The 23703-nt window shown below is 35.2% G+C and overlaps 2 protein-coding genes across 2 annotated transcripts in view; one reads left to right on the top strand and one right to left on the bottom strand.

The window, feature by feature from the left end:
* The first annotated feature begins 789 nt into the window (after window positions 1-789).
* Window positions 790-7526, top strand: LOC106720926. The gene is made up of 7 exons (XM_014515731.2): window positions 790-856; window positions 1065-1182; window positions 1264-1901; window positions 1986-2163; window positions 2315-2357; window positions 2635-3894; window positions 7500-7526. Exons 1-7 carry the CDS (start codon window positions 790-792, stop codon window positions 7524-7526), a joined length of 2331 nt encoding a protein of 776 aa, XP_014371217.2.
* Window positions 7527-18500: 10974 nt separating this feature from the next.
* LOC106720977 (msx2-interacting protein) overlaps window positions 18501-23703 on the bottom strand; it is a 63203-nt gene continuing 58000 nt past the window's right edge. Inside the window, exons 13-20 of the mRNA XM_045681137.1 lie at window positions 22695-23023; window positions 22526-22590; window positions 22163-22269; window positions 21859-21986; window positions 21447-21592; window positions 20859-21050; window positions 20557-20715; window positions 18501-20270 (exon numbers count right to left, since the gene is read on the bottom strand). Coding sequence (XP_045537093.1) covers window positions 20142-20270; window positions 20557-20715; window positions 20859-21050; window positions 21447-21592; window positions 21859-21986; window positions 22163-22269; window positions 22526-22590; window positions 22695-23023 — 1255 coding nt within the window. The 3' untranslated portion in view covers window positions 18501-20141. The remainder of the gene's footprint in view (window positions 20271-20556; window positions 20716-20858; window positions 21051-21446; window positions 21593-21858; window positions 21987-22162; window positions 22270-22525; window positions 22591-22694; window positions 23024-23703) is intronic.

Raw genomic sequence — 23703 nt, 5'->3', positions numbered from 1 at the left:
TTTAAAAATAAAGGTGTATTAAAAAATCAGATTGTTTTTCATTAAAAATAATATAAATGTACATGAAATTTTCATTCTTTTTTATTCTGGATGAATTTTTTATTCTTAAAAATAGATAAAAACAAAACTATCCTCACAAATAAAAGACAAACTATAAGAACATGTTTGATATTTTTTTAAATAATAGAAAACGAAGATTGTTTTTATAGAAAAAGGTTTCCGAATACAATAAAAAAATATTTAGTAGCAGCAAATGCTTACTGCTAACATAACTTATAAAATTGCTTAAATTACACTAATTCTTATGAAAAAAGAAAGAAATTAGTTCATTAATACTTAGCAAATTAACAGGAAATATAAAAATTAATCAGTAAATGCAATATAAGGGTTACTTTGCTTGGTGATTACCGAAGCAACACAATGCATTCATTGTGTTAAAGGAAAAAGTCGCCATGAAATAAAGCCATTGTTTCCTAAGCCCCGATGTTACTAATACTTTTTCTTATACCTTTAATATTTCAGTTTTAGTAGTTGTAGTAGTTTAGTTTAATAATCCATTTTTACTGTACTATGAATATTTAACCTAGTTTTAATAATTAAAATGATAATTATTCTAACGAAAATTAACATCATAATTGGCAACACTTTCAGTTACGTAATGACACGTCATTAGCGCCTTGAGTTTAACGTTAGAAGTTAAAATATCAAGACAATTTAAAGCTTTTAGCATTTACAATCTAACAAAGTTCGTTGTTAAATAATGATATCATTTAGGTTTAGTTTTCACAAATGACAATTTGGCTTATATTGGTCTTCGCTGTACTGATTTCTGCTAATCCCAAAGAAGCGCAATATGGTGAGTAAACTTTTATATTTTGTCTTAATTACAACAAAAACTTTAATTTGGTGCATCTACACATAAAAAAACATCGGTTTAGGGTAGTTTTAATACCGCTATATATAAACCCGTCTAGGACTACACCGATCTAAATTGTCGAATAAATCTGTAAACAGATTTGATGTCGTAAACTAAGTATATATATGTACTTTTAACGTATTTACAGAATGTGGTGAACACGGAAGGTTCGAATATTGTATCGATGGGATCCCTGGCTGTGTTATCGGCTGTCATTGCCACCCCGGATATTACTTCGATACCGATACGAAAATATGTGAACATAAGTAATGATATCGACTAATCAATAAAGAAAACAAAAATAAATTGTAATAGTTACATTGTAATAACCAAATTATCTGTTTCAGTTCCAATTTATTAGACACATATCGACGACAATATGCAGCAGAACCGACCAGAATTTCAATATCACAAATGGATTATCCTGAGCTTATTCCCCAGACTCCTTCTCCAGCTCCCAATGTTATAGATGATCATGTAGATAACATAGCAAAAAATGCGGACGACCTTGGCGATTGGCTTTATAACCAGTTCTACAAAACAATTGAAAGCCAAGTTATTAACAATACAAATAAAAACGGCATTACAAGAAGAAGCGGAAAAGTCAGCAACGTCAATATGAACGCAAAGAAAAGCCGCAAAACTGATAAGAAAGGTTCATCGAAAAAGAAACTCAAGCAAGACGATTTAAGAAGAAAATTGTTGAGAATAACAGAAGATGACAGCCTATTCAACTCAGATTCGGAAACGGATAGTTCAGACGCCTCTAATTCTAGTAAAGAGGAAGATGAAAGTGATAAAAAGGGCCATGGACATAAAAAATTCGTAATAGTAAACAAGAAACCAAAGCCTCCACTGCCCTCTTTTGTTTTTCTGCCGAACATAGAAACTCCATTCTACCCCCCAGTTGGCTTGCCACCTCCAGTCTTACCCATGTACCCCATGGTGCCTGTACCACCCGTTCTTCCTGGTTTTCCTGCACCGAGTAAGGCCAAATATGTCTCATTAATGATATGGTTTACTTATTAAATTATTTTTATATCATAAATTTATTTCCAATACCTTACAGATATGTTACCCGATTGTGAGGAAAAATCCTCACCACCAGGAACAGAGTCTTCACCTACAACTACAGCTGCATCGACGGTTTCCTCAAGCGCAGCATCCACAGGACAGCCGACAGTAGCTGAAACGACAACAGATGTTATAACTACTGTCAGTCAAGCACCAGGCACTCTTCGAAAAAAGTAAGTAAAATATCTTTAGCATTACGTTAAACGTTTCTACTTTTCTTATTTGTTTTTCTTTTCATAAGCTATAAACCATATCTTTTAAAATATGTTAATTTCCTTATCCTTGATAAATAGAAAAATGTCATATTGGCTATTTTTGTTTCAGTAAAAGGAAAAAGATGCTGATGTATAATGGCGGAATGGATCCAGTAAGTACTTCTATTTATTAATATATCTGAGGACCTAGTAAGAATATTTGCGACACGCGCGTTCAAACGTCATCGACAAAACGTGTCAAAATTTGTATGAGCTTCGTTGGTGTACTTTACACCCTGTAGGGGTGCTAATTTTAATATAAATTTTATCGTCGACTTTACAAAAACTTCCTTACGAATATTTGTGCTAGGCTCTCAGGATCAAGATTTAAAGCATATCAGTATAGGTGTCTAATAAATTCACACATTTTAAATAAAATTTTATTTTCAGCTACGTCGTTTGAGACAATTAGTTCAAAATTCTGGTCTTAATAACATACAACAAAAAACGCAAGTAGATCCGATGGAGGAAACCGATCCGTCATCTACAGAAATACAAGATACATTCCAAATCGATCCATTTGCTAATCTTGAATTACAGCATAGAACTAACATTAAGTCACCGCTAGTTGACAACGATATAGCTAATTTCAAATATTTATCAGAGTTGATTCATAGAGTCAATTTAAATGATACAGATAAAACAGTTGTTCCACGGATAAAGCCAATTGTTAGAAATCGAAAACCACTCATAATTAATCAAAAGAAAACTCGGATTCCTATACTACCACCGAAAATCGAAGAACCCAGTCGAAGATTTAATATTGAAATGTATCCTCAGGAATCTAAAACAGCAGACGATATGTTTTACTCTAAGCTTGGTAAACAGATAGCAACACTTATAAGGGGCGTCGATTCAAAAAATAATCGACAAATCGACATTGAAATCGAGCATTTAGATCAGAATACACCGAGCTACCCCATATTTAGTGAACTCAGTTATGCACCGCACTCGTATTGGGAGAGATTTGCTAGGTCTCCCAAGAATTATCTTGAACAGTACCGCAAAAAAAACGAGCATCGCAAGAAAAGTAACGAAAACCTATATAATATCGAAGACAAAGTTGAATTCTTAGCATCAACAATGCTACCATTGAGTTTACAAGAAATTGAGAATTTTATCAAAGGCATTCCAGATATTGAAGAAGATGTAGGGGAGTACTCACCACATAAATATCAACAGTCTTGTAACAAAACTCTTAATATTAATTTGTGGCCGGAGGAACCATCAGCTGTTAATGCAATACCATATCATGCTAAGCCAATCATATATAAATCTCCACCGCATTTTAACAACACAAAGGAAAAAACATCGGAAAACGGTTCGAAATTAAAAGGTTTTCATATGCAGAACGTCTATTCTACGTGGGTCGACAGAGACCATTCCCCTCACAAAATCCTTGCCAATATAGTACAAAATATTAGACTCGAGAAAATTAGTGACGACAATAATAGAAAAAATTCTAAAAAGAAGAAAGTAAATTATGGTAATATACCAGTTAAACAGTTTACCCTAGCCCCCACCAGGCGGTCACACAAGGCGGCCGTACTGAAATCGCTCTCGCCTTTCGATTATAATAAGAAATTTGTACAGGATAATAACCCTTTTTATGATAAAACGGATGAATTCAAATATCCAGTAGAAAACTCAGTAAGTAAACATGTAAACAAACACTTTATATCTAAGCGACCTTCATACTTCCATCACGAAGTACATCATTTTAATTACATTAATTAAAATACTATTATACACAATGAAATATCTTATACATTCATACACAAAGCCCATTCTTAAATATATGGATGTCAATTATCGATGAAACAAAAGACGCTTGCAAGCATAGCGCCAAATCCTTACCCCCTGGGTTATAAGCTATAATTTTATATATTTAAGCGGGCTTTAATATTTAAACATTAACATCTTTATTGCTCGCATTATAGCTACCTATATATATGTACAAAGTAGGTATGGTTCAGTGTTGTATTACGCAATTTAATTCGCATTTCTCGAGGTGGGATGTATAAGGTAATTCAGCAGTTACGTTGGAATAGTCCACCGATCTGCGATAATACACCATATCGTATATCATAAATGAAGCCGAGATTATGCAGTGGCTTCCCCATTCAGCCCGTGCCAAATTATCATATATACAAGCCTATTTATATCTTGATACATAGCGTACTATTAAAATTAACACACACATAATTGAATTAAAATATAAACAAAATTATACCGACTAATATTACATTGCGGATTCCTAATTTACAAATTATATTTATGTAATAAAGAAATGATTACAAACAAAATACATTTAAAAGCTACTTTCTCATTTTATTTCCAATCTGTATTACTAATAAGTTATATTTTTATTAAATTCCAAGTCTAGAGAAGTATTAAGTGTTTTTTTACATTATCAACATACCAACCGTTACCAACATATTGCAACAATTATATGTTTAAATAATAATATCTCCGAAGAAAGCGTAAATGATAAAAATCATTGGATAAGCTCATTTAATCTTCCAATACATATTACTAACAAATGATGCATAATTGACGGTAGGAAAGAATCATTCTACATATTTTCAGCATTTATTTCGAAGAGCTAATTGATAAAAAAATGTGTTAACAACTTACATATTTTGTAAATGCAGAGTTACTACACATTGCTGTAGGCTGTAGGCGATGAATTAAAACTTTACCCGCTTTATACCAGTCGGTCGGTGTAAAAAGGGATCACGGCATTCGAATGTTTTGTCCGTCCGTCGGACTTTAATGGGTTCCCATCCGCTCCATTTCGCCAACGGATATACATTTAATTAGTAAAACCCACCTAAATCTATTTGCTCCGACGAAAGCACTGTTGCCCATTTTATAAATGTACATTTTGTAATTTTCATTATTGAAAAACTATGTATTTATTTAGTTACATTGTAAAATAAATGAAAATAAAAGCTATTAAACTTTTCTTTCTTCCTCTTGCGGGAAAAGCGTGGATGAGAGTAGTTATTAATAATTTGTTTGCAAATGAAAAAAAAAACAAACCTCAATCACCAAACTTAGTATGTTATGGTTTTTACGAATAATTATTTTTGGGAACCATAATGATATTAATGCAACTTCTTACTGTCATACTTAAAGTTGTTTTATGGTTAGTTTGGCAGTCTTTTTGTGTAGATTTCTCGTACTGTTTGGTTCTTGTTTGTTTATTTGGGTTAAATCTAGGAATGTAATCGTGTTGATAGATTGTTCTAGAATACTAGTGTACTATACACATAATGATGAGAACTAATGTGTTCTAATGACAATACACTATAATGAAAAACTGTTTGATGTTTAAATTTTTATTCATAAAATTTATTTCTAAAGATGTTCCTGTTCGTATTTTCACGCAATTGTTAAAATAATGACAATGATAATGAAATATAATAAGGTATTTCATCAACATATTTTTATGTTTCACTAATTAATTATTATAACATAAACAAAATGTTCGAGCCTTATCATATTGGCTTCCGGAATATTCCCTATAAATTTATTTCTTATTATTTTATGGGTCTTTGTTTATTTTTGTTTATCAAGTATGAATTGTATTGGATTCAGGTTTTATAATTAAAGATGTTCCAGCATTCGCATGTGATTAATAATGTAAAAAATTACTTAACTATTTTCACTCTTAAACACCAGTAAGACTAATATGACATTTGTTCGTGTGCGTGAAAAGTGACGGTGATAATGTAGGCGAAATTGTTCATGATGGAAATAACAAATGAGTTTCGCGAAGGGATTGCATCTCCAACGTAAACTAATAACAATTTAAATCGCTCCTAGCTCTTGATACGACTTGCGTCTGCAGTCAGCACGTTTGCATATCAAATTCCAAAACTTTTGGTAATTTTATCTATTTATAATATAAAAAAATTAAGTCATTGTGAAGTTTATTTTTTAACCTTAGTTGCTATGTTATAGGCTGATGCCAAAATCAATTTAAAGAAGTTATTGACAGTTTGAGGTTAAATTACTGGACAGTTTACAAACTGTCGAAGTGAAATCGTTAATTCTAGAATAATTTCAGAATGAGTAATTAGAGGTTAGGTTTGTTACAATAACCAAACAATGTCTTTAAAATATTTTTGACTTAAAAAAGTCTGTTTTTGTATAATATTGTGGTCTTGGTAACTGTTTCTAAGACGCCTTTTTATATTCTTTAGGGAAATTTGCGACTGAATGTTGATTTTTGTAAAGAAATTTATTCAAATTTTTCAAAAGTTCGTGCTGAGATCATAATGAAATGATAATCTTAATTTTTTAAATGACTTGAAAGCCACACCAGGATTACCAAGTTGAGATACACCCCATGAGAGTTGGTAATATTAAAGAATATTTTCCATTTAACTTTTCCTTACTTCTCACTTTATATGTAAAAAAAATTACGTATTAACGCTACAGCGTCTTTTATGAATAAAAATTTAAAAAAATATAAACAATTTTACAATTACTTTTGTTACGTGTTATACAAAAGTCAGAAGCATAAAAATGTATAAAATTGTCGATATCAATGGAAAAAATCAATGTTAAAACAAATTTGGTTTTAACTGTAAAACATGATAAGTATAAAATTGAGATTTGTGATACGAACTAAAAGACAAGTTGGCAAAATCAATGGTGGCGCCACGAAGCTTGTCTGCCTGATTAATTCGTGCGGCCCGATACTGCTTTGTAATGGATCGTTATTGCAGTCCCTATATTTTTATTTAAAGTTACAGTATTGGTTGTTTCTATTTTACAATATGTATATTTTAAGTACCTAGGTCATTTTCTCTACTTAATGATTTTGATTGCGGCGAGTAGTGCGACAATTAACAAATTTTAGTAAATACTCAGTTTAAATTATTATAACTTCAATTATATCATTTACAAAATTCTATTAAATCATAAGAGATATCATCTCGATAAAAATATACGAAATTTCAGGTGATCGTACAATAAATCTGTTTAGGCAGAGGGTTGATATTTATTCGGTCTCCGCAAAGGTTTTCCAATTTTCATATTTTCTCCGGCGCGACGCGACGTGGTGTACGTTGCGTTCACAATGCACTGCTTCATTTCAATCTCTTCCCTACATTATCATACATTTTTTTTATTATTTTCCCATTTTGTACGTTTATTATACGAGTAATAATAATACGTAATAAGTAATACTACACTGATTACTATTCTAAAAGCTCTAAGCTATATTAATGTCTTAATTGCAGGCACAATGCCTGATGGGCGATGTGTGATGGGCAGTATTGAATCTTATCTTACTAATATTATAAAAGCGAAGTTTTAGATGGATGGATGGATGTTTGTTTGAAGGTATCTCTGGAACGGATCAACGGATCTTAATGAAATTTGGCACGGATAAAGAACAAATTTTGCGCGGACGGAGTCTCTGGCGACAGCTATTTACAACATAAAATTAACAATGAAACAATCGTTTTGTAACGAGATGAATATTTGAAATGAAACAAGAAAAAACATGTACAATAAAGATTCTCGTTATTTAGTATTCTAGAGGTGCCCCGGTGTCTCGGCCGACTTGTACCGGCTCGGATTGCCCTCTGGACTATTTCCGAGGAGGCCCTTGCCTCTGTCAACTTTTGTTTAAATATTACGCAAAAAGCTTAACCTGAATCGACAATGATCTCACTTCAACAATATTTGTTTTGTAATATGATCTCTACATATTTTTTACTTACAAAGAGTAATTTTGATTTAAAGAAAGATTAATTTTGATTTTTATAATGAATTATACCTAATAAAGCTTTAATTATTTTTTTGCAGCAATCACACTGTTCAGCCAGTACTGATATTCTATTAATTTGGAATGATTTATGTTTCTAAAAATACTTTGCACATTGAAATTAGTTCAATTGGTGCGTTCTCTTTTATTTTTTCTCCACTAATCCTATTTGATCAGCTAATAGTTTACTACCTGATGCGGGCTCCGCGACTGTCAGCTAAACTTTCTAAGCTGTTTATCTAAGTAATTAAATGACGACCGCAAATTTCACTAATTAAGTTTATATCATATTTAGTTCAATATTGTATTATATTATATGAATAAAACTAAATTGCTACCTTCATTGCCGTATGTTGTCAACAGTCATTGTAGTCACAAACCATATATTTTATAGAAAAAAGTATTAGGATCTGTGATTTTTAAGTAACAAAATGGTCACTCATTTGTTGTATACAGTTAAGTAGAGCCGGGTCGAGGGAGAGCTTTACTGAATATTGGATCAAAGTGACCAAATGTTTCATCCATCTAAGCTTAATACGGTACCGACCTTTCCATTTCGTTTTCGAAAATGTAATCAATTAGTATGAACATTTTTAAACTACATAGCTACGCTACGGCCGGTAACTTATAGTTAGATAGCTTTGCCTTGTATGGAAAATAGACTTCACTGGTTTCTTATATGTCGAATAAAGTTTTAATCCCAATATTGTACGAGTAACTTCTACGCTAAGTCTGTGAATTATAAATCAAAAATTTTAAATGGAATTTGATAGCCCATAAAAATTATAATAACAAATTGAATATCAAAAAAATTATAATAATTGAATTCTATGTACAATCTAAAGAAAATGATCTTGTTTCCTCTTAGTTAGTCAGCTACTTCGAACCTAACAAAGTTCAGTTTCAATCAAACTTTATTGCCATATGTCACTTCTGATTTGTAATATAATGTAAAAAAAATTAACTTGACTTATAATGGACACGTAAAATGTGAATTGAAATAAGATGCATTAAGAGTGTCATAAAATTTCATTTTCGTTGGTACACCCTGCCGCGGACATTCCATTTAGCGGCCCTCGCCGCCGCCGCTTTGAAATCTTCGCATATTTCCTAACGAATATTTCAATGCATACCAAATAAATAAGCAATATTTTACGGTACCTCCAAGATACCAAAAATACTTTTGAAAGTTAATTTCTTTTTTTCATAATAAGTATATTTATTTCATTTGCTAGCGCTGCGTGAGCATTAAAATTGGAAAATATATTTTTACAAAAATTATAATTGCGAATGTTCGGATGGATGGATAGATGGATGTTTGTTATAGAAGGTATCTCCTAAACGGCTCAACGGAGCGATGAAATTTGGCACAAATATAGAACAAATAGGCTACTTTATAAGTTTTTATTTTAACTCCGCGTGGATTGAGTCACGGGCTACAGCTAGTTATAACTATAAATAGATTGCCAGACTGGTACTGATATCTTTTGGTTACAACTTTATTAGTCGAGAGAACAGAGGATTCCAGAACATAACAAATTATATACTGCAACTTCATTTCGAAGTTATCTTCTATATATCAGGAGTAACTTCTTTATTGTTCTAGTTTTCGTTTAATTAAGTCTCAATACTTTCCTTGGGTCTTAATACTGTTCAATGTAATATATAAGCAAAACTAATCGCTCTTGCAATTCGCAAGAGAGCGGCGTCTCGCTCGATTTTCCCCAAACGAAAGTTGCGTCGAGAATACGAAGTGACAGGATGTAAGGTAGAATCGGAAAAACTGCTTATTTTATTACCGCCCGTAGCTGCGATGCGGATGGGAAAGGCCCCGAGTGAGATTGGACGGGCCCAATTAGATGCAGAGACGAAACCGAAACGAACTAGGTACATCGCTCACAAACCTACTACACGTTTTACTTTATCTTGATAGTAAAATAAAATAAAACAGTATTTAATGTTTACAAATAAAATTTTACTTATGATTTGTGGCTTCAATTATTTAAAATTTATTATATAAATATCCAATTATCATTTCTTCCAAACCAGAGTTTTGAGCAGATATATGACGCTGATTTCAGGTAGAGTATTTTTATTGCGTCGTTGATGGATTAATCGAATTGTATTTCATTTTAAATAATATGTATTTCGTATGCCTTTCATTATTTATTATATAATATGTATAAAGAAAAGGATAAATATTATTGTTATGCATACACAACACATATAAAATGGAGTGTAATTTATATTTAAAAGTGCTGAAGATAGCGATTCCAGAGAGCTTAGGACGACTTTGCTCGTGATTTATTGGAAAAGGTAACTGCTGAAAAATTCAAATTTACCACCTCACGGCGCTCGCTACTAAACCATAAACGGTGAAATTTTGAAGATTTTTTGTAGAGAACTGCAGTAAGCGCCCTACCAAACTAAACCAATTCTTTCTAAACTTTTATAAACTGCTTTAACTCTGTGAAAAATTAAGCCGTCATGTGTTGTTAACTACATGTGATAACTTACGAGTAAGAAATAGCGTATGATTACCGTTGCACCACTTACAAAGGTAGACGAATTGATATTCGTACATATTATTTAATTCTTTCGCGGTATTCATTAGGGAATCTTCATTTTTTTCAAGATAGTTTGTAACATTTCAATTAAAGCGCCATCTCTTATTGTAAGTAAAAATTACTAAGTGAGCTTTGGTATGAGGAAAAATACTACTGCAATTTTTCACAAGAGGGCACCCAAATAGTTGTTATTTTTATTTACCTAGAGGTGTCACTACTGTCAATGTTAAACAAAATGTTTTATTTCTTTGCAGCGACATCTCTTGAAGTGTCAAGTAATCATTCTATTCGGTGAAAGAATCAACTAACCTTAATAAAGTTTCATAATTTTCGTACGAATTAAAATAATTGAGCTTTCCACAAAGTCTCCACAAACCCTGAAGTTTATACTTTAGCAATGGTAAAAATAACTGAACTTTACATCCACGCCATGTCGCAGTCAATGCTGTGCCCCCAGATGACTATCGTCTTATTCTGCTTGGAATAACTGAGACAAGAATATGTTTTTGTTCATATCTTTAGGTATTAAAAACTTACAATTACGCCATCACAATTCATCTCGTTTCCTTTCTTGCGTAATGGATGAAAGTTAGTAACGATTTAATTTAAGGAATCTGGTCTTAGTATACAAATGGGTAGGAATTCATTCAATATTGACCAAACTGTTCTAGAACTCAAATTAAAATTAAATCTTTAAAACATAAATATTATATAATAATTCTATATCGTAAATCGTATTATACCTGATAATTAGTCGTAATCGTATTATAACTAATATTATTCGTGTTTTTAAATGCATTAAATTTTCACCACGTCTTATAAATACAACTACAGTCTTTATTCAGATATTATAGCTGTCGATTCCGTTCGCGCGGAATCAAAAAAAACTAAGTTAGTAGCCTATGTGATCTCCCACACTATATTTTATCAATGCCAAAGTCTGTCGAAATCGCTGTAACGGTTCTGTAGATACCTTCTAACAAACATCCATCCATCTAAATATTTGCATTTATAATATTAGTAAGATTAACACATGCAATACACATTGTCTCCTGGAGTGCTAAAGGGACTTTATCTCAAAGCATCAACCTTCATTAGGGCAAATAAAATTGCGAATTTTATTAATAACAGCTAAAAATATGTTGCGTGAAATGAAAGTGAAAGCGGTTATGAATTGACATGGAGTGTGAAGAGATGAATAGAAGAACGCGTTGCGCAGTAGGTCCGGTGGAGGTGAGCACGCGCGGATACTCCTCTCCCCGCGCACCACTCACCCCTTTTAGAGCATTTCGTCACAAAGAATTAGCCGAAGAGTTTGTTTTGACGCAGCAACACAACAGTCAACCCCAATCGTATAAAAGTAAGTTTACATACATTATATAACTTAGTTAATAGTGTATTTAAATGACCTTTGTACTTATTTGTACATCTAAAAAAATGGACAACTAAATTAACTTTCGCATGTTTTTAATTTGATGAAATAAATAGGTAAATTAACGTAGCTATTAAATTGTGATTACGTAATGTATGTTTGTAAAAAAAGTAGAACAAGGCAAATGGGTCTCGTTGGTTACAAAGGGATTGAGGTCAGCGACCTTGGTCCAACCATTGGTCGATATGGTGTCAGTTATTATACTTCTTGGGCTTTTGTTATATAAGTATGAAATAAATGTCTTACCGTGGGTTTCTGAGAGCAAAATCTCCGTTTAAAACATATTGATATCTCTGTTTTGTGAAAGATGGTGACAAAGATAACGATATGTTTTAAACAGAGATTTTTGTCTCAGAACCAACGGTAAATCAGGGAAAAATAACTTTACTTTGTAGAATTAATTATGCATTATTATGTTTAAATGTAGCATATAGTCGGCAACAAGAAAAAGTCATTTTATGAGCACTACCATATAATATTTAGTGAGCAATATGCGTATTTTTAAGTTGGTGGCGCTTAGCTATAGCAGAGCAAATCGCGTCGTGGCGTTGCGCGGTCGTATCCTAGAGTTAAATAGGTCAAGTTATACTGGTTTCAATGCTATTGTGCTTAGTGATACAATAAGAAGATAGAAGTAATAAAATCGTCAAAATATAATTATCTCTCGTACACTTCAACAAACAAGTGAGTTTGTATTAAAACATTTTTATGGTTTTATGTTTTTTGTTTTAAAATATTTCCGTAGGTCTTTTTTATTGATATTTATGACTTTCCCTAATATCATAGCCATTTATGATAGATAAGATGTTTCATAGCATGTACAATTCAATTCAGAGTGTTAACTAAATCTTTAAATAGTGAGACCAATAATTTTATAATACGTGCAATAAAATTCTGTTGTGTTCTGAAACTGTGCTAAAATATTCATGTGAATGGGAAATAATTCACTTCTTATGTAAATTAAAAGAAGCACGTCACAAACTGTGTACGTCGCCGTGAAACTTGGTACCCTGGGAAAAAATAAAATTGTTGTCCATTTTTTACCTTAAATATACAAAAATTTTAGCTGCTTACTAATTGTTAGTACCTATTTATTTTACACTATATTATACCTTTATACCTATTTATAATATATTTCGCCTAACACTTACTAACGGTGGTTTTCTGAGACCAAAATATCTGTTTAAAACATATCGTCTTCTTTGACATTATCTTTGACAAAAGAGAGATATCAATACGTTTTAAACGGAGATTTTTGTCTCGGAAACCCACAGTGAACCTTGTAGGGACATGCCTTGTTACATTCTCTTGCATGTAGAAAAAAAAGTAGCCTAAGTTACTCCCGCACCGATAAGGTACCTTTCAATAAAAATTCCGTCAAAATCTCCAGCCATCCTCAAAATTACCCGGAGCAAACGGACAGACGGACAAAACTTTTAGAAATTGCTTTTTCGTTATAAGTAACTCTGTATATAAGTATTATTAGGAAGTAGGTTCGTTGTAAGTAATACATCATGTTCGAGAAATATGTTTTTTTCGATATTACAGATTTTATAAATTGTATGTTGGCCCAGTTTTAAGAATTCACTTGTAATATGATGTAAACAATTCGTTTCAATAACGTCGAATCAAATATTTCCAGTATACTGTAGGATAACCTCGATTCCCATTTTCCACATAACGCTCTGCAGTATGTGACGAAAACGTAAGTAGGTCAAAGAAGATCTGACGCCCACTGCACTGGGTCAACGACTTGTGGCAACGTTATGTGTACATGTTACAAAACGCCTTATCTAAATTCAATAACGGTAGAGTCGCTTCCAAAGTAGTTACATATGTTTATATTAACTCCATAACTGAAAGGCATAGCTTTATTAACAAATAATGAGTACAAATCATATAAAACGAAGTTACTTACGCCCTCAACAACTTTCTTCACTCACTGTAAACGGTTTCTTTTTAATAATCAGATGTACATATATCAGTCCTGTAAGCGTTACTAAACTAAAACAAAAATAAAAACATATCATAATTACTTGGACCACTGAATATATGTTGTCAACTGCCAACAGTAACGTACGATTTGCAACGGTTAATGTTATCGCATGTTAAAATAAACCATACAGGCACAAGTACGAGCCCTCGCCGGCTGTCGCTTGACGCCAGACACGCACAATATAAAGTTCCTGACCTGGAACATTCACGGTCTCAGTATTATTATTAGAAGTTTTCTATGCCTTTTTCTAGCATCGTAAATTTTTATGAATTTGAAATTCTAATAATATAAGAATGTCAAAACAAAAATACTAGCAACATAGGTTAGAGCGGTTAGACAGATATTATCGATTACTTTATACACACTTATGATTCGTAGAATAAAACTATGAATAGAAAATGTACGTAGTTTGACAGAAACTCTAAATGTATGGCTTATATGACCAGTAACAATATTATAATAGATTTATAAAATGTTAGCGCGATGTGGGTCACCGGCGACAACTTCGTGCTTCATGACGTGCGGTTTCTAAAGTTTTCAATTGATCTATTCATTCAAATGTTGTGAATATTATCAGTTTGACCTATCACTCAGTAGTTGTTAGTAAAAACTTGTTACGGCTAGTCTCGTAAAGAACTAACTGCGATTGCAGCGCCTCTCTCATCGGGCCCAATATCCTTAACTATACACTGTAAAAATTAATTTGTTGTTTTTTGTCTTTTCAGGATGTCTTCACCAGGTGTCAAATCAGTAGAAAAACAAAAAGGTCTAAGCAAGTCACCAACACATTCGACGCCGGAGCGTCCACCCTCGCAGAACAAGTTTATTAAGCCGACAATGTCAAGTTCTGAACCAAACAATCCCGAATTATTCAGCTGGCTTCGGGTATTCAAATTGGCCGATCTGATGACGAAACAGGGCTGTTAGAATTCAAACTGCAAAGTTATTGGATCACTAGTGTACATATTGGCGAAATAACGCGGCATATCACGATTCAAAATGTAGATTGCATAGTTGTGTGTTTGGTAATCACGAGCAATAGGACAATCAAAAGGAATAAAATCTTCTTCCTTTCAATTAGGTACTTCAATTTTTTCCCAATAACGTATGGGGAATTTATTTTACTTTCATTATATTAATATATTAGGTTGTCCAATAAGTTCGTAACTTAGAAAAGACCTGAATATATTATATAACTTTTGAAAACATATGACATGTTTATATATTCTAAAAGAGGACAACTTCAACTTGTTTGGTTTATAAAAGTTTGGTTACTTTTTAATAGTTTTATACACTTTAGAAAATGGCAGGAAATAAAGTGCATTTAGCATTTTTGCTCTTCTTTTTCTAAAAAGGCTAAACGACGACAAAGCAGTAACAAAATAAATGTGCTGAAATGGATTCACTTTCAGAGTTCCACTATTTTCAATCGTAACAAAAATTCCCATACTGATAATTTCAACTCTTTCGTTGAGATAAACACTGATTTAAACTATTTTGCTGAATAACATGAGACGATATGTTATTAAATGGTATCAATATCATTTAAAAAATGTATACCAAAATTAAGGTGAATTGCGTTTCAATCAACGAACTTATCGAATAAAAGCGAAAACAAAGCTGTATTGTTGTTACGATTACTACTTAATCCTAATCTTTAGATATAGACCACATGTTAACTTAGTTCGTAGCACATGTGGGTTAATGCAGAAATGTTACGTTTTAAAAAACCATATAGAATCTAAAGTCTGTTCTATCTCAGAATAATAGGTCACTTTTGTTGTTTGTTGTACACCGATTAATTTTCTTTAGCAATAGCCGTCATAGATCGACAGTAATTATGCTTTTCTAAACTTTTATTAAACCTAAGTGTCAAACATAAATATCTATGCTTTTTTAAATCCCATTATAGGTGGGTAAATGACCCATAAGTCACATTTGTCACTTCATAAAAATGTATAACGGCCAGCATAAAATGTTGTACCAATTGCTTACCTTTTCACAAATTTCGATTACATATTTAATCATGTCAATTAAACGTCGTTATAATGTTGCGTCAGTGAAATTTTTCTTTTTAACGCTAAGGATGCTACAAAAATATCGAACGAAAAACATGAATATTTCGTAACAACTGAATTCGATTCAAATATGTTTGAAATCCGAATTGATTCTATTTATTATATTGATTTTAACCAGCTTGCCTGACGATAAAGCTAAATTTGATAGATGTTAAATGTGCCCTATTAAATTGGCCCACCTATAGAAGTATTAGAAACGATATTTAAGGCTTTACACTGAGATTTCACTGCTCAAATACCTATTTGTATAACACGTGTTTTTTAGTTTTTTATGGTAAGAGATTGCAAGGTCTGCTAATGTTACTGTTAAAAACACACGTTAAATAACTTTTACGTCGGGATATTATAGTTAAACCCTGAGTGAATAGTTACTACTTTATGCTTCAAATTACGCTCATTTATGGTTTCTAGTAGAGACCCGCCTCACATCTCATCATGATAAAATAAATCTCTGTAAAAGGAAATTATTAAGAAAGAATATACTTAATTTTTTTGTTATCACTTAGATTAGAGGTAGTAGAGCGTATATTTAAATAAATGTGGAATTATTAATGTCGTTTGATAACTGTTTTATTTCTTCTTCCTTAACAGTCGTATAGCCGTGATGAAAGAATGTAAGTACTACTATAGCATGTATAATTGTATAATAAATTTATACAATATACAGTGTAATTAGTACAAATTTATATAAAAATAATATTTCAATTTTTATAACATTTGATATTTCGGATGTAAAAATAAAAACACTTTTGTGTAATGTTTTTTTTTAATAGTATTGGTAGGTAGGAGGTACATAACACGCAGGAGTCTGGGCTTTTTGGATAAGGGAGTAAAGATACAATACTATTTTCAATATGTACAAAATATACAATTACATCTAGGTCCTAGCTTTTTAAACTTAAAGTAGAAATATGATCACAATATTTTTATTTTCTTATTCTCTGCTACAATTAAAGTCAATGAAGGCGGTGACACGGGGATGCGGCCGATGCTATATTTCCGCGGAGCACTTACAAACAGAGAAGCTACTGGATTTGCTCATGCAACTGCCAATAAACACTGATTTGTTTTTATTAACCGAGGCAACTTGGCAGTAACAAGGCGGTGTCCGGCTTCTCTCTGTACATGATCCGTGGGTACTACTCTAGCGCTCACCTCACTTTTGCTGCACACTTGAGATCAAATGTTAATTTTACAATTATTTAAACTCTATCAACTCGCACACCGGCATCGGCCGCCTCCCTTGCCGCTGTTAACGTCATCCCCACCATAACTTATTCCCGAGTACAATTACACAAGTTATTGAGAGGATGACATTGCCCAATCTTAAGTATAACTTTACCGTCTCTTCATTAAAACAATCAAGATACAGCAGTGATGTGGATTATTCTAATCTTCAGTTTCGAGAACGGTTTGAAACAAAACTATATTATACTTCTCATATCGCTAATTAGATAAACTCGTCTTATATCTGCATTCACGGCTTACTCCTTTTGAACAAAAGAATTAATGTCCATTATTCATGATTATGATCATGAGACATGAAAACTTTTATGAAAATATGTAAATGTGACCAGTAATTGACATCTGAGACAGTGTACAACATTATACGAATGCAGATATGTATAAGACCAGACCAGAACCAGTGACGGCTGTTGCGGCTGTTGCGGCTGTCCTACACACAGGTGCATTCGAATTGACAAAACGAGGAAACCATACTTCACACCGATGCGAGACGACCGCAATAAATATATTTTATACAATTTGCTAGCGCACGACGCGCGGTCTTTATCCCGTAATAACCACAAGAGTCTAAATACTGAAACACTATTAACTGTGACGATTTATTTACACCGCTATCCTTTATAAGGAACCCAAATAATAATAAATAGAGTTTATATTCGGGCATCCACATCAGTTTTAGTAATAAAATTATGTTAAAATTAATGGACGAAGTGACGAGTTCGTTAGTGCTCTTCCTAGCTAAGTCGAGAACCGTTTGCGACGGAAACATGACAAATAATATCATTATTTTATATCTATAGATTAAATCCTAAAAAGAATATACATAACATTACTTGTGTTGTTATTTCCTATACCGTAAATATAAAATTACAATACATGAATACTTTGTACTTTGTTTCACGCACGACAACTTTGTCGTACATTTACCAACTATACTAGGCGAGATTGACGTCAGCAGTCGGCGACAAGCCACGCCTAGTCGCGACAAGCCACGCCTAGTCGCGACAAGCCACGCCTAGTCGCGACAAGCCACGCCTAGTCGCGACAAGCCACGCCTAGTTGCGACAAGCCACGCCTAGTCGCGACAAGCCACGCCTAGTCGCGACAAGCCACGCCTAGTCGCGACAAGCCACGCCTAGTCGCGACAAGCCACGCCTAGTCGCGACAAGCCACGCCTAGTCGCGACAAGTCACGCCTAGTGGCGACATGCCACGCGAGGCCGTGACACGCCATCAGGAGCCTCGGCAGGTGACGGCGGGCGATGTGAGCGTGCTCCCGGTGGTCGAATATGTTAATGTTATCTTGTTACGTATCTGGACTAAAATGAATCTTCGATGTTATAATTAAAAATACATATCTTAAAAAAAATTGATTCTTCCGCACTTCACAGCAGCGATCGCCGATTTGTATCAAAGCTCACACCGCCTGCCCCGAACAAGTCTTCGCACCGGGACTTGCTCGGAATCGCGCACATTTTTATTACCAGTTAGTAGACATCGGATGCAGACAGTCAAAACTTTATGAGAAGTACAATATTGTTAGTTTTTGCATTTCTTTACGTTTATTAAAATTTACAAAACTGAAAAATCAGCGGGTATAATGTTATCACTGTGGAAATGTTTGGCAAACGAAACAACGGACGATGACGCAGTGGATCAACAGTTACGGAGAAAAATGTTCTGCACAATACGGTCCTAAAAGATACAAGCCATACGCAAAAACATAACCGTCGTCACTTGAATTGGAATGGAACGAACAGTGTAGTTCTACAAATAGTATTAGGAATTCAGAAATGAAATGTTTTCAAGAAAACACGATAATTTACAGTAGTATTGGTGATTCTACATGATTGGGTGTATGGATAATTAGTTGTTTGCAACAGTAGAGGCGGAGTACAGCTGCCCGCTGCCCACAACCCGCTGCCCGCTACCCGCTGCCCGCTGCCCACTACCCGCGCACCTCCTTATTTAACTCCATAGAACTAACTATAAGCCTACACTTTAAAAAGTCAGAATCACAGTTTATTTTCCACGTGTATTTTACTTATTTAATCGTACCGCTTAACTATCGTTTTTACAATTAACGGTTATCATTCGACCCAGTTATCGTTACCATTACCTACCGTAACGATTCTAAGTATTATAAATCGACCTTTAATTATGAATATTTACAAAAATTTAAATTACTTTAGAACTAGACGCTTAAAACAAAATAACAATTTACACTAACGATTAAAAATGCTCGACAGATCGCCTCTCATCTAATCGGAACCCAAAATTAAATATATTTTTAATTAACTGACTTTTACTGTACCTTTAAATTTTTAAACTCCGAATAGGGTCGAACCCAGTCGACCATAACAAAAGTATTTTACAAAGCTACAACTTAACTCTAGTATTAAGAGCGCGAGTGCGGCGTCACACTGCGCGATAACAATAAATATCCTAACGTTACGTCATTATAGTGGCCGGGGCGGGGTGGGGCGAGGTGGGGCGAGGTGGGGCGAGGAGACAAACGTTTCCACAGCGGCCGCGCGCCAGGTCGCTGGCCTAACCTAACAAATTAAACGAACTTTCACAACCTGGCCATATTTACAACGCTCTTAAATTAAAGTACTCTTCTAAAGTTAACAGCGGCGTCGTCTCTCGGTGTCACAGTTCGTGCTCGGAGAGTGCGCGTCACGTGTGTCACGTGTGTCACGTGTGTCGCGTGTGTCGCGTGTCGTGGAGTGGGGTCGCGCGTCAGGCTGACGCAGGTCGCAGTATGTATGCGGGGGGCACCGGGGCCGCTCGTCTCATACGGTGGCAATCACGATGAGCAGGTGGGCGATGTCGGCCACTCGGTGCATTAGGTCCGGTGCGATGCGATTCAGATTTTCATTAGCAAAGTCGCACGATGGGAATATGTGTACAGTGTACACAGCCTGCACAAATAATAATTAAGAATAAGATTAGTTGCAACACAATAAATATAATCAATTGGATTAAAATTATACAACGAAATCCCCATTTTAATAAATTTTAGCTAGGTTTACTAGATTTACGCATCGACTAAAATCGCCATTAGTTCATAAGACTAATACCGCTATGATTGGTAAAATACTCAATAATAATACCGCCCTTAAAAGCATTCGAAACCATGCATGTATCCTGCATGTATGCGAAGATTATTACGAACATGGGCGGATTAATAATAAATAAATGAGTGACCTGCTGGTGTCCGGGCGGCGCCACGTTCACGATGCCGGCGGCCTGCTTGCGCTGCAGGTACGTGATGAAACCGCTGCTGAGGTTGTTGGACTGCTGCAGCACGTCCATGTGGTCGCGGCCGCAAGGTAGCGCCAGCAGGATGCAGTGTTCGCTCTCAAGCTGCAAACGTCGTATATTCAAAATAAATTTAAGTTAAATTACATAAAACAAATCGTAATTACCATTAAAATACAACAACGAACATAATTTTTTTAAGTAAATTCCAACTTCATAAAAATATTAGTCGATAAATGTGTGCGTACCTTCATTTTGCGGTGCACCTGGTCGAGCTGCGCGGGCTCGAGGCGCATGCGCTGGGCGATGCGCAGCAGCGAGGTGCAGCCGTCGGTGAGCGTGTCGCCCGCCACCACGGGGTTCCCGCCCACGAAGTGCATCTGCACCGCCGCCGCATCGTTCTTTAGCGCTAGCAGCCCCTGCCACAGCACTGGATAGCGCTGCCGATCAACATTATTGTAATTCTTATTAATTGTATGTATAATTAATTGTTCAATCATTGAAGTTCATTAAATGAGAACTTTACCCGTATCGATAAGAAAATAGTAAGTAAGAAAAACGAATAACTTACATAAAAAACAAGTAAAACTCAACAAAACAACAATGAATTAATTCGGATCAAAAGCAAAAAATTACGAACGCGTCTAGGCTGCATTAACTGACGGTACTAAGCAGACTTTCGGTCATTGGTAAAGAGAGGTTGAGTCATCGGCAATCTTTCTGCGCATGGGTAGTACTAGTAAACACTTTGGCTTTGCAACAAATGGCGGGTACAATTTGTTGTTATTAAGGAGAAACTGTTGTTGCACTTTGGGGCGTGGTATGGTGGTACTCACCCGAAGCAGCATCTGCAGCGAGTCGGCCTCACGCGGTACTTGCGAGGCGTGGGGCGGGCCGGGCGCGGCGGGCGGCGGCAGCGCGGCGGGCAGGTGTGCGCCGTGCGAGTTGTGCGCGGCCGGCGGTCGGCATCCCGGCGAGCACACTGCATGCGAGCAAAACAAACAAATTCTTACCTCATCTAATATTACCATTACATTAAGCATATAATACTATTTTTAAAGCGACTTCTCTAATAATATCTCGTATCTTCTTGATTTTAATGAAAAATGTAACTCGACTCGATCAGATAAGCTGAGCGATGGCATTTTTTTCTCTTTTAATAGGAGTATAAAATTATATACAATTTAAGAGTGTAACATGTTTGATAGGAGTATGAAAATGAAGAGGAGGAGTGTTGATGCAACTGACTGAGCAGGCGGTCGGCGGGCGCGGGCGAGTGCGCAGGCGAGTGCGTGGGGCGCGGTACGCGGGCCGACGGCGGCCGGCGCAGCTCCAGCGGCGGCGTCGGCGCCTCCGAGCCCTCCGCCTCCAGCGACCTGCGCACACTACATTACATTATACATGCTCTTCTAAAACAAACAAAGCATTTTTCAAAAAGTAAGTCTACGTCAAATTAATGACATATTATTGTACAATATATATCTATAGGTTACATTTTTACATGCTATAGAGATAAGAGGACCTTTTTATAACTTGGTCGGTTAAGCCTTACCTCGTATAGGGTAAAGGTGAAGCTCGGCTTTCGTGTTGGGTGGCGCGGAAATGCTGTTGATACATCTGATAGTGTTGATGAGAAAAGTGAGGGTACATTCCGTCGCCCTGTCGAACAATAAAATCTTTTTATTTTTTATCATTAAACATTATTAACTTTCATAAACATACGGAATTTAATTACTTTGTGATATACTGAAGTAACGGGAGAAGTCTGTTGATGCGCGGGTGGAGGACTTCTTACCAAATCCGCAGACTATTCCGGGTAGCGTGAACAAAATTACAATTTTATAAAGAATTTATTCATTTACATGTAATTGTAAATTACAATAAAATGAGAATATTTAACATTAAAAACACTTACACGAGACATTTGGCCCTGTGGACTGATGGACGGCACGCTCGTAATGGTGACCCGAGATGCTGGTCCTAGACAAATTGATATACAATTTTATATGTGTTCGAAATGACGAAATTATAGAAAACATATAACTGTGTATGCAACAAGAGTCTTGTTCTGAACAGCATCATACCGGTGTGATGGTGCTGGATGTGCTGGTGGTGCTGGTGATGTGGTTGTTGCTGGTGATGCTGGTGGTGCGGGTGGTGCTGAGCTCCGAGCGCGGCGATCGGCTTGGCGTGGTGCGGCGGCGGCGGTAGTTGCGCGCCACGCGGCAAGCTGGCGGCGACGGCGTACGCACGCACCCGCGGCCCGCCAGCCCCCGCCACGACACCCGCCGCCGGGACCGCACACACGCCCATCCCTGGACCCACGACTGAGCCCGCGCCCGCGCCCCCGACCCCGCCCCCACCCCCGCCCGCTCCTGCCATGCAACGCACCTCCGCCTCGCTCTCGCCACCCCTTTACAAACAAATATCGCGCGATCGATTACAATCATATTACATGTCTGATATAACATTATATTTTTATTTAGGCTAGTTATTTAACTTAAATTTATAAAACAATACAACAAAACATATAAAACTCACCGTTTCTGAAATCAAAATATCCGCTTAAAACATATTGTTATCTCTGTTTTGTTTAAGATCATGACAGGGAAGACGATTTGTTTTATACAGAGATTTTGATCTCAGAAACCATTATGTTACAAAACATTCACATAAAACCTTACATAATTTTCCCGTAAAAACTTTCATCTCCTATTTTCTCTTTTATATCCTTGAGGGTAAAACTTTTACAAACTTTGAATTTCATATTTATTTATATCAAATTAACAGCCGAAAAAATAAGTTTTAAGCTTCTAATCGTAAAAATGACGATTGCTCTAGACAACTTTTCATGTCCTCTTTCTACCCGTTACAACCCCTTCTCGCTTTAAGCCTTCCTTTTTCAGGCTCTAGAACTCTAGTTGTTGCTATGAACTGACTGTGTACCAAATTTCATATAAATCGATATACTAGTTTGGGCGTGAAAGTGCGACAGTGTTACCTCCGCATTTATAATATTAAAAAAATAGCAAGGATAAACCTAAATTGGTTAAATTATCGTGAAACATTTTAATTACGAACGGTTTAACTCAC

Source organism: Papilio machaon, chromosome 15, assembly GCF_912999745.1.
Source record: "Papilio machaon chromosome 15, ilPapMach1.1, whole genome shotgun sequence".
NCBI lineage: Eukaryota > Metazoa > Arthropoda > Insecta > Lepidoptera > Papilionidae > Papilio > Papilio machaon.
This window is presented reverse-complemented; position numbering and strand designations above follow the sequence as displayed.

Excerpts from the sequence above, each read along its gene's own strand:
- LOC106720926 (XM_014515731.2), top strand. The coding sequence starts at position 790 with ATGACAATTTGGCTTATATTGGTCTTCGCTGTACTGATTTCTGCTAAT. Across the intron at positions 1,183-1,263 it reads ACGAAAATATGTGAACATAA|TTCCAATTTATTAGACACAT; the intron begins GTAATGATATCG and ends TATCTGTTTCAG. Across the intron at positions 2,358-2,634 it reads ATAATGGCGGAATGGATCCA|CTACGTCGTTTGAGACAATT; the intron begins GTAAGTACTTCT and ends TTTTATTTTCAG.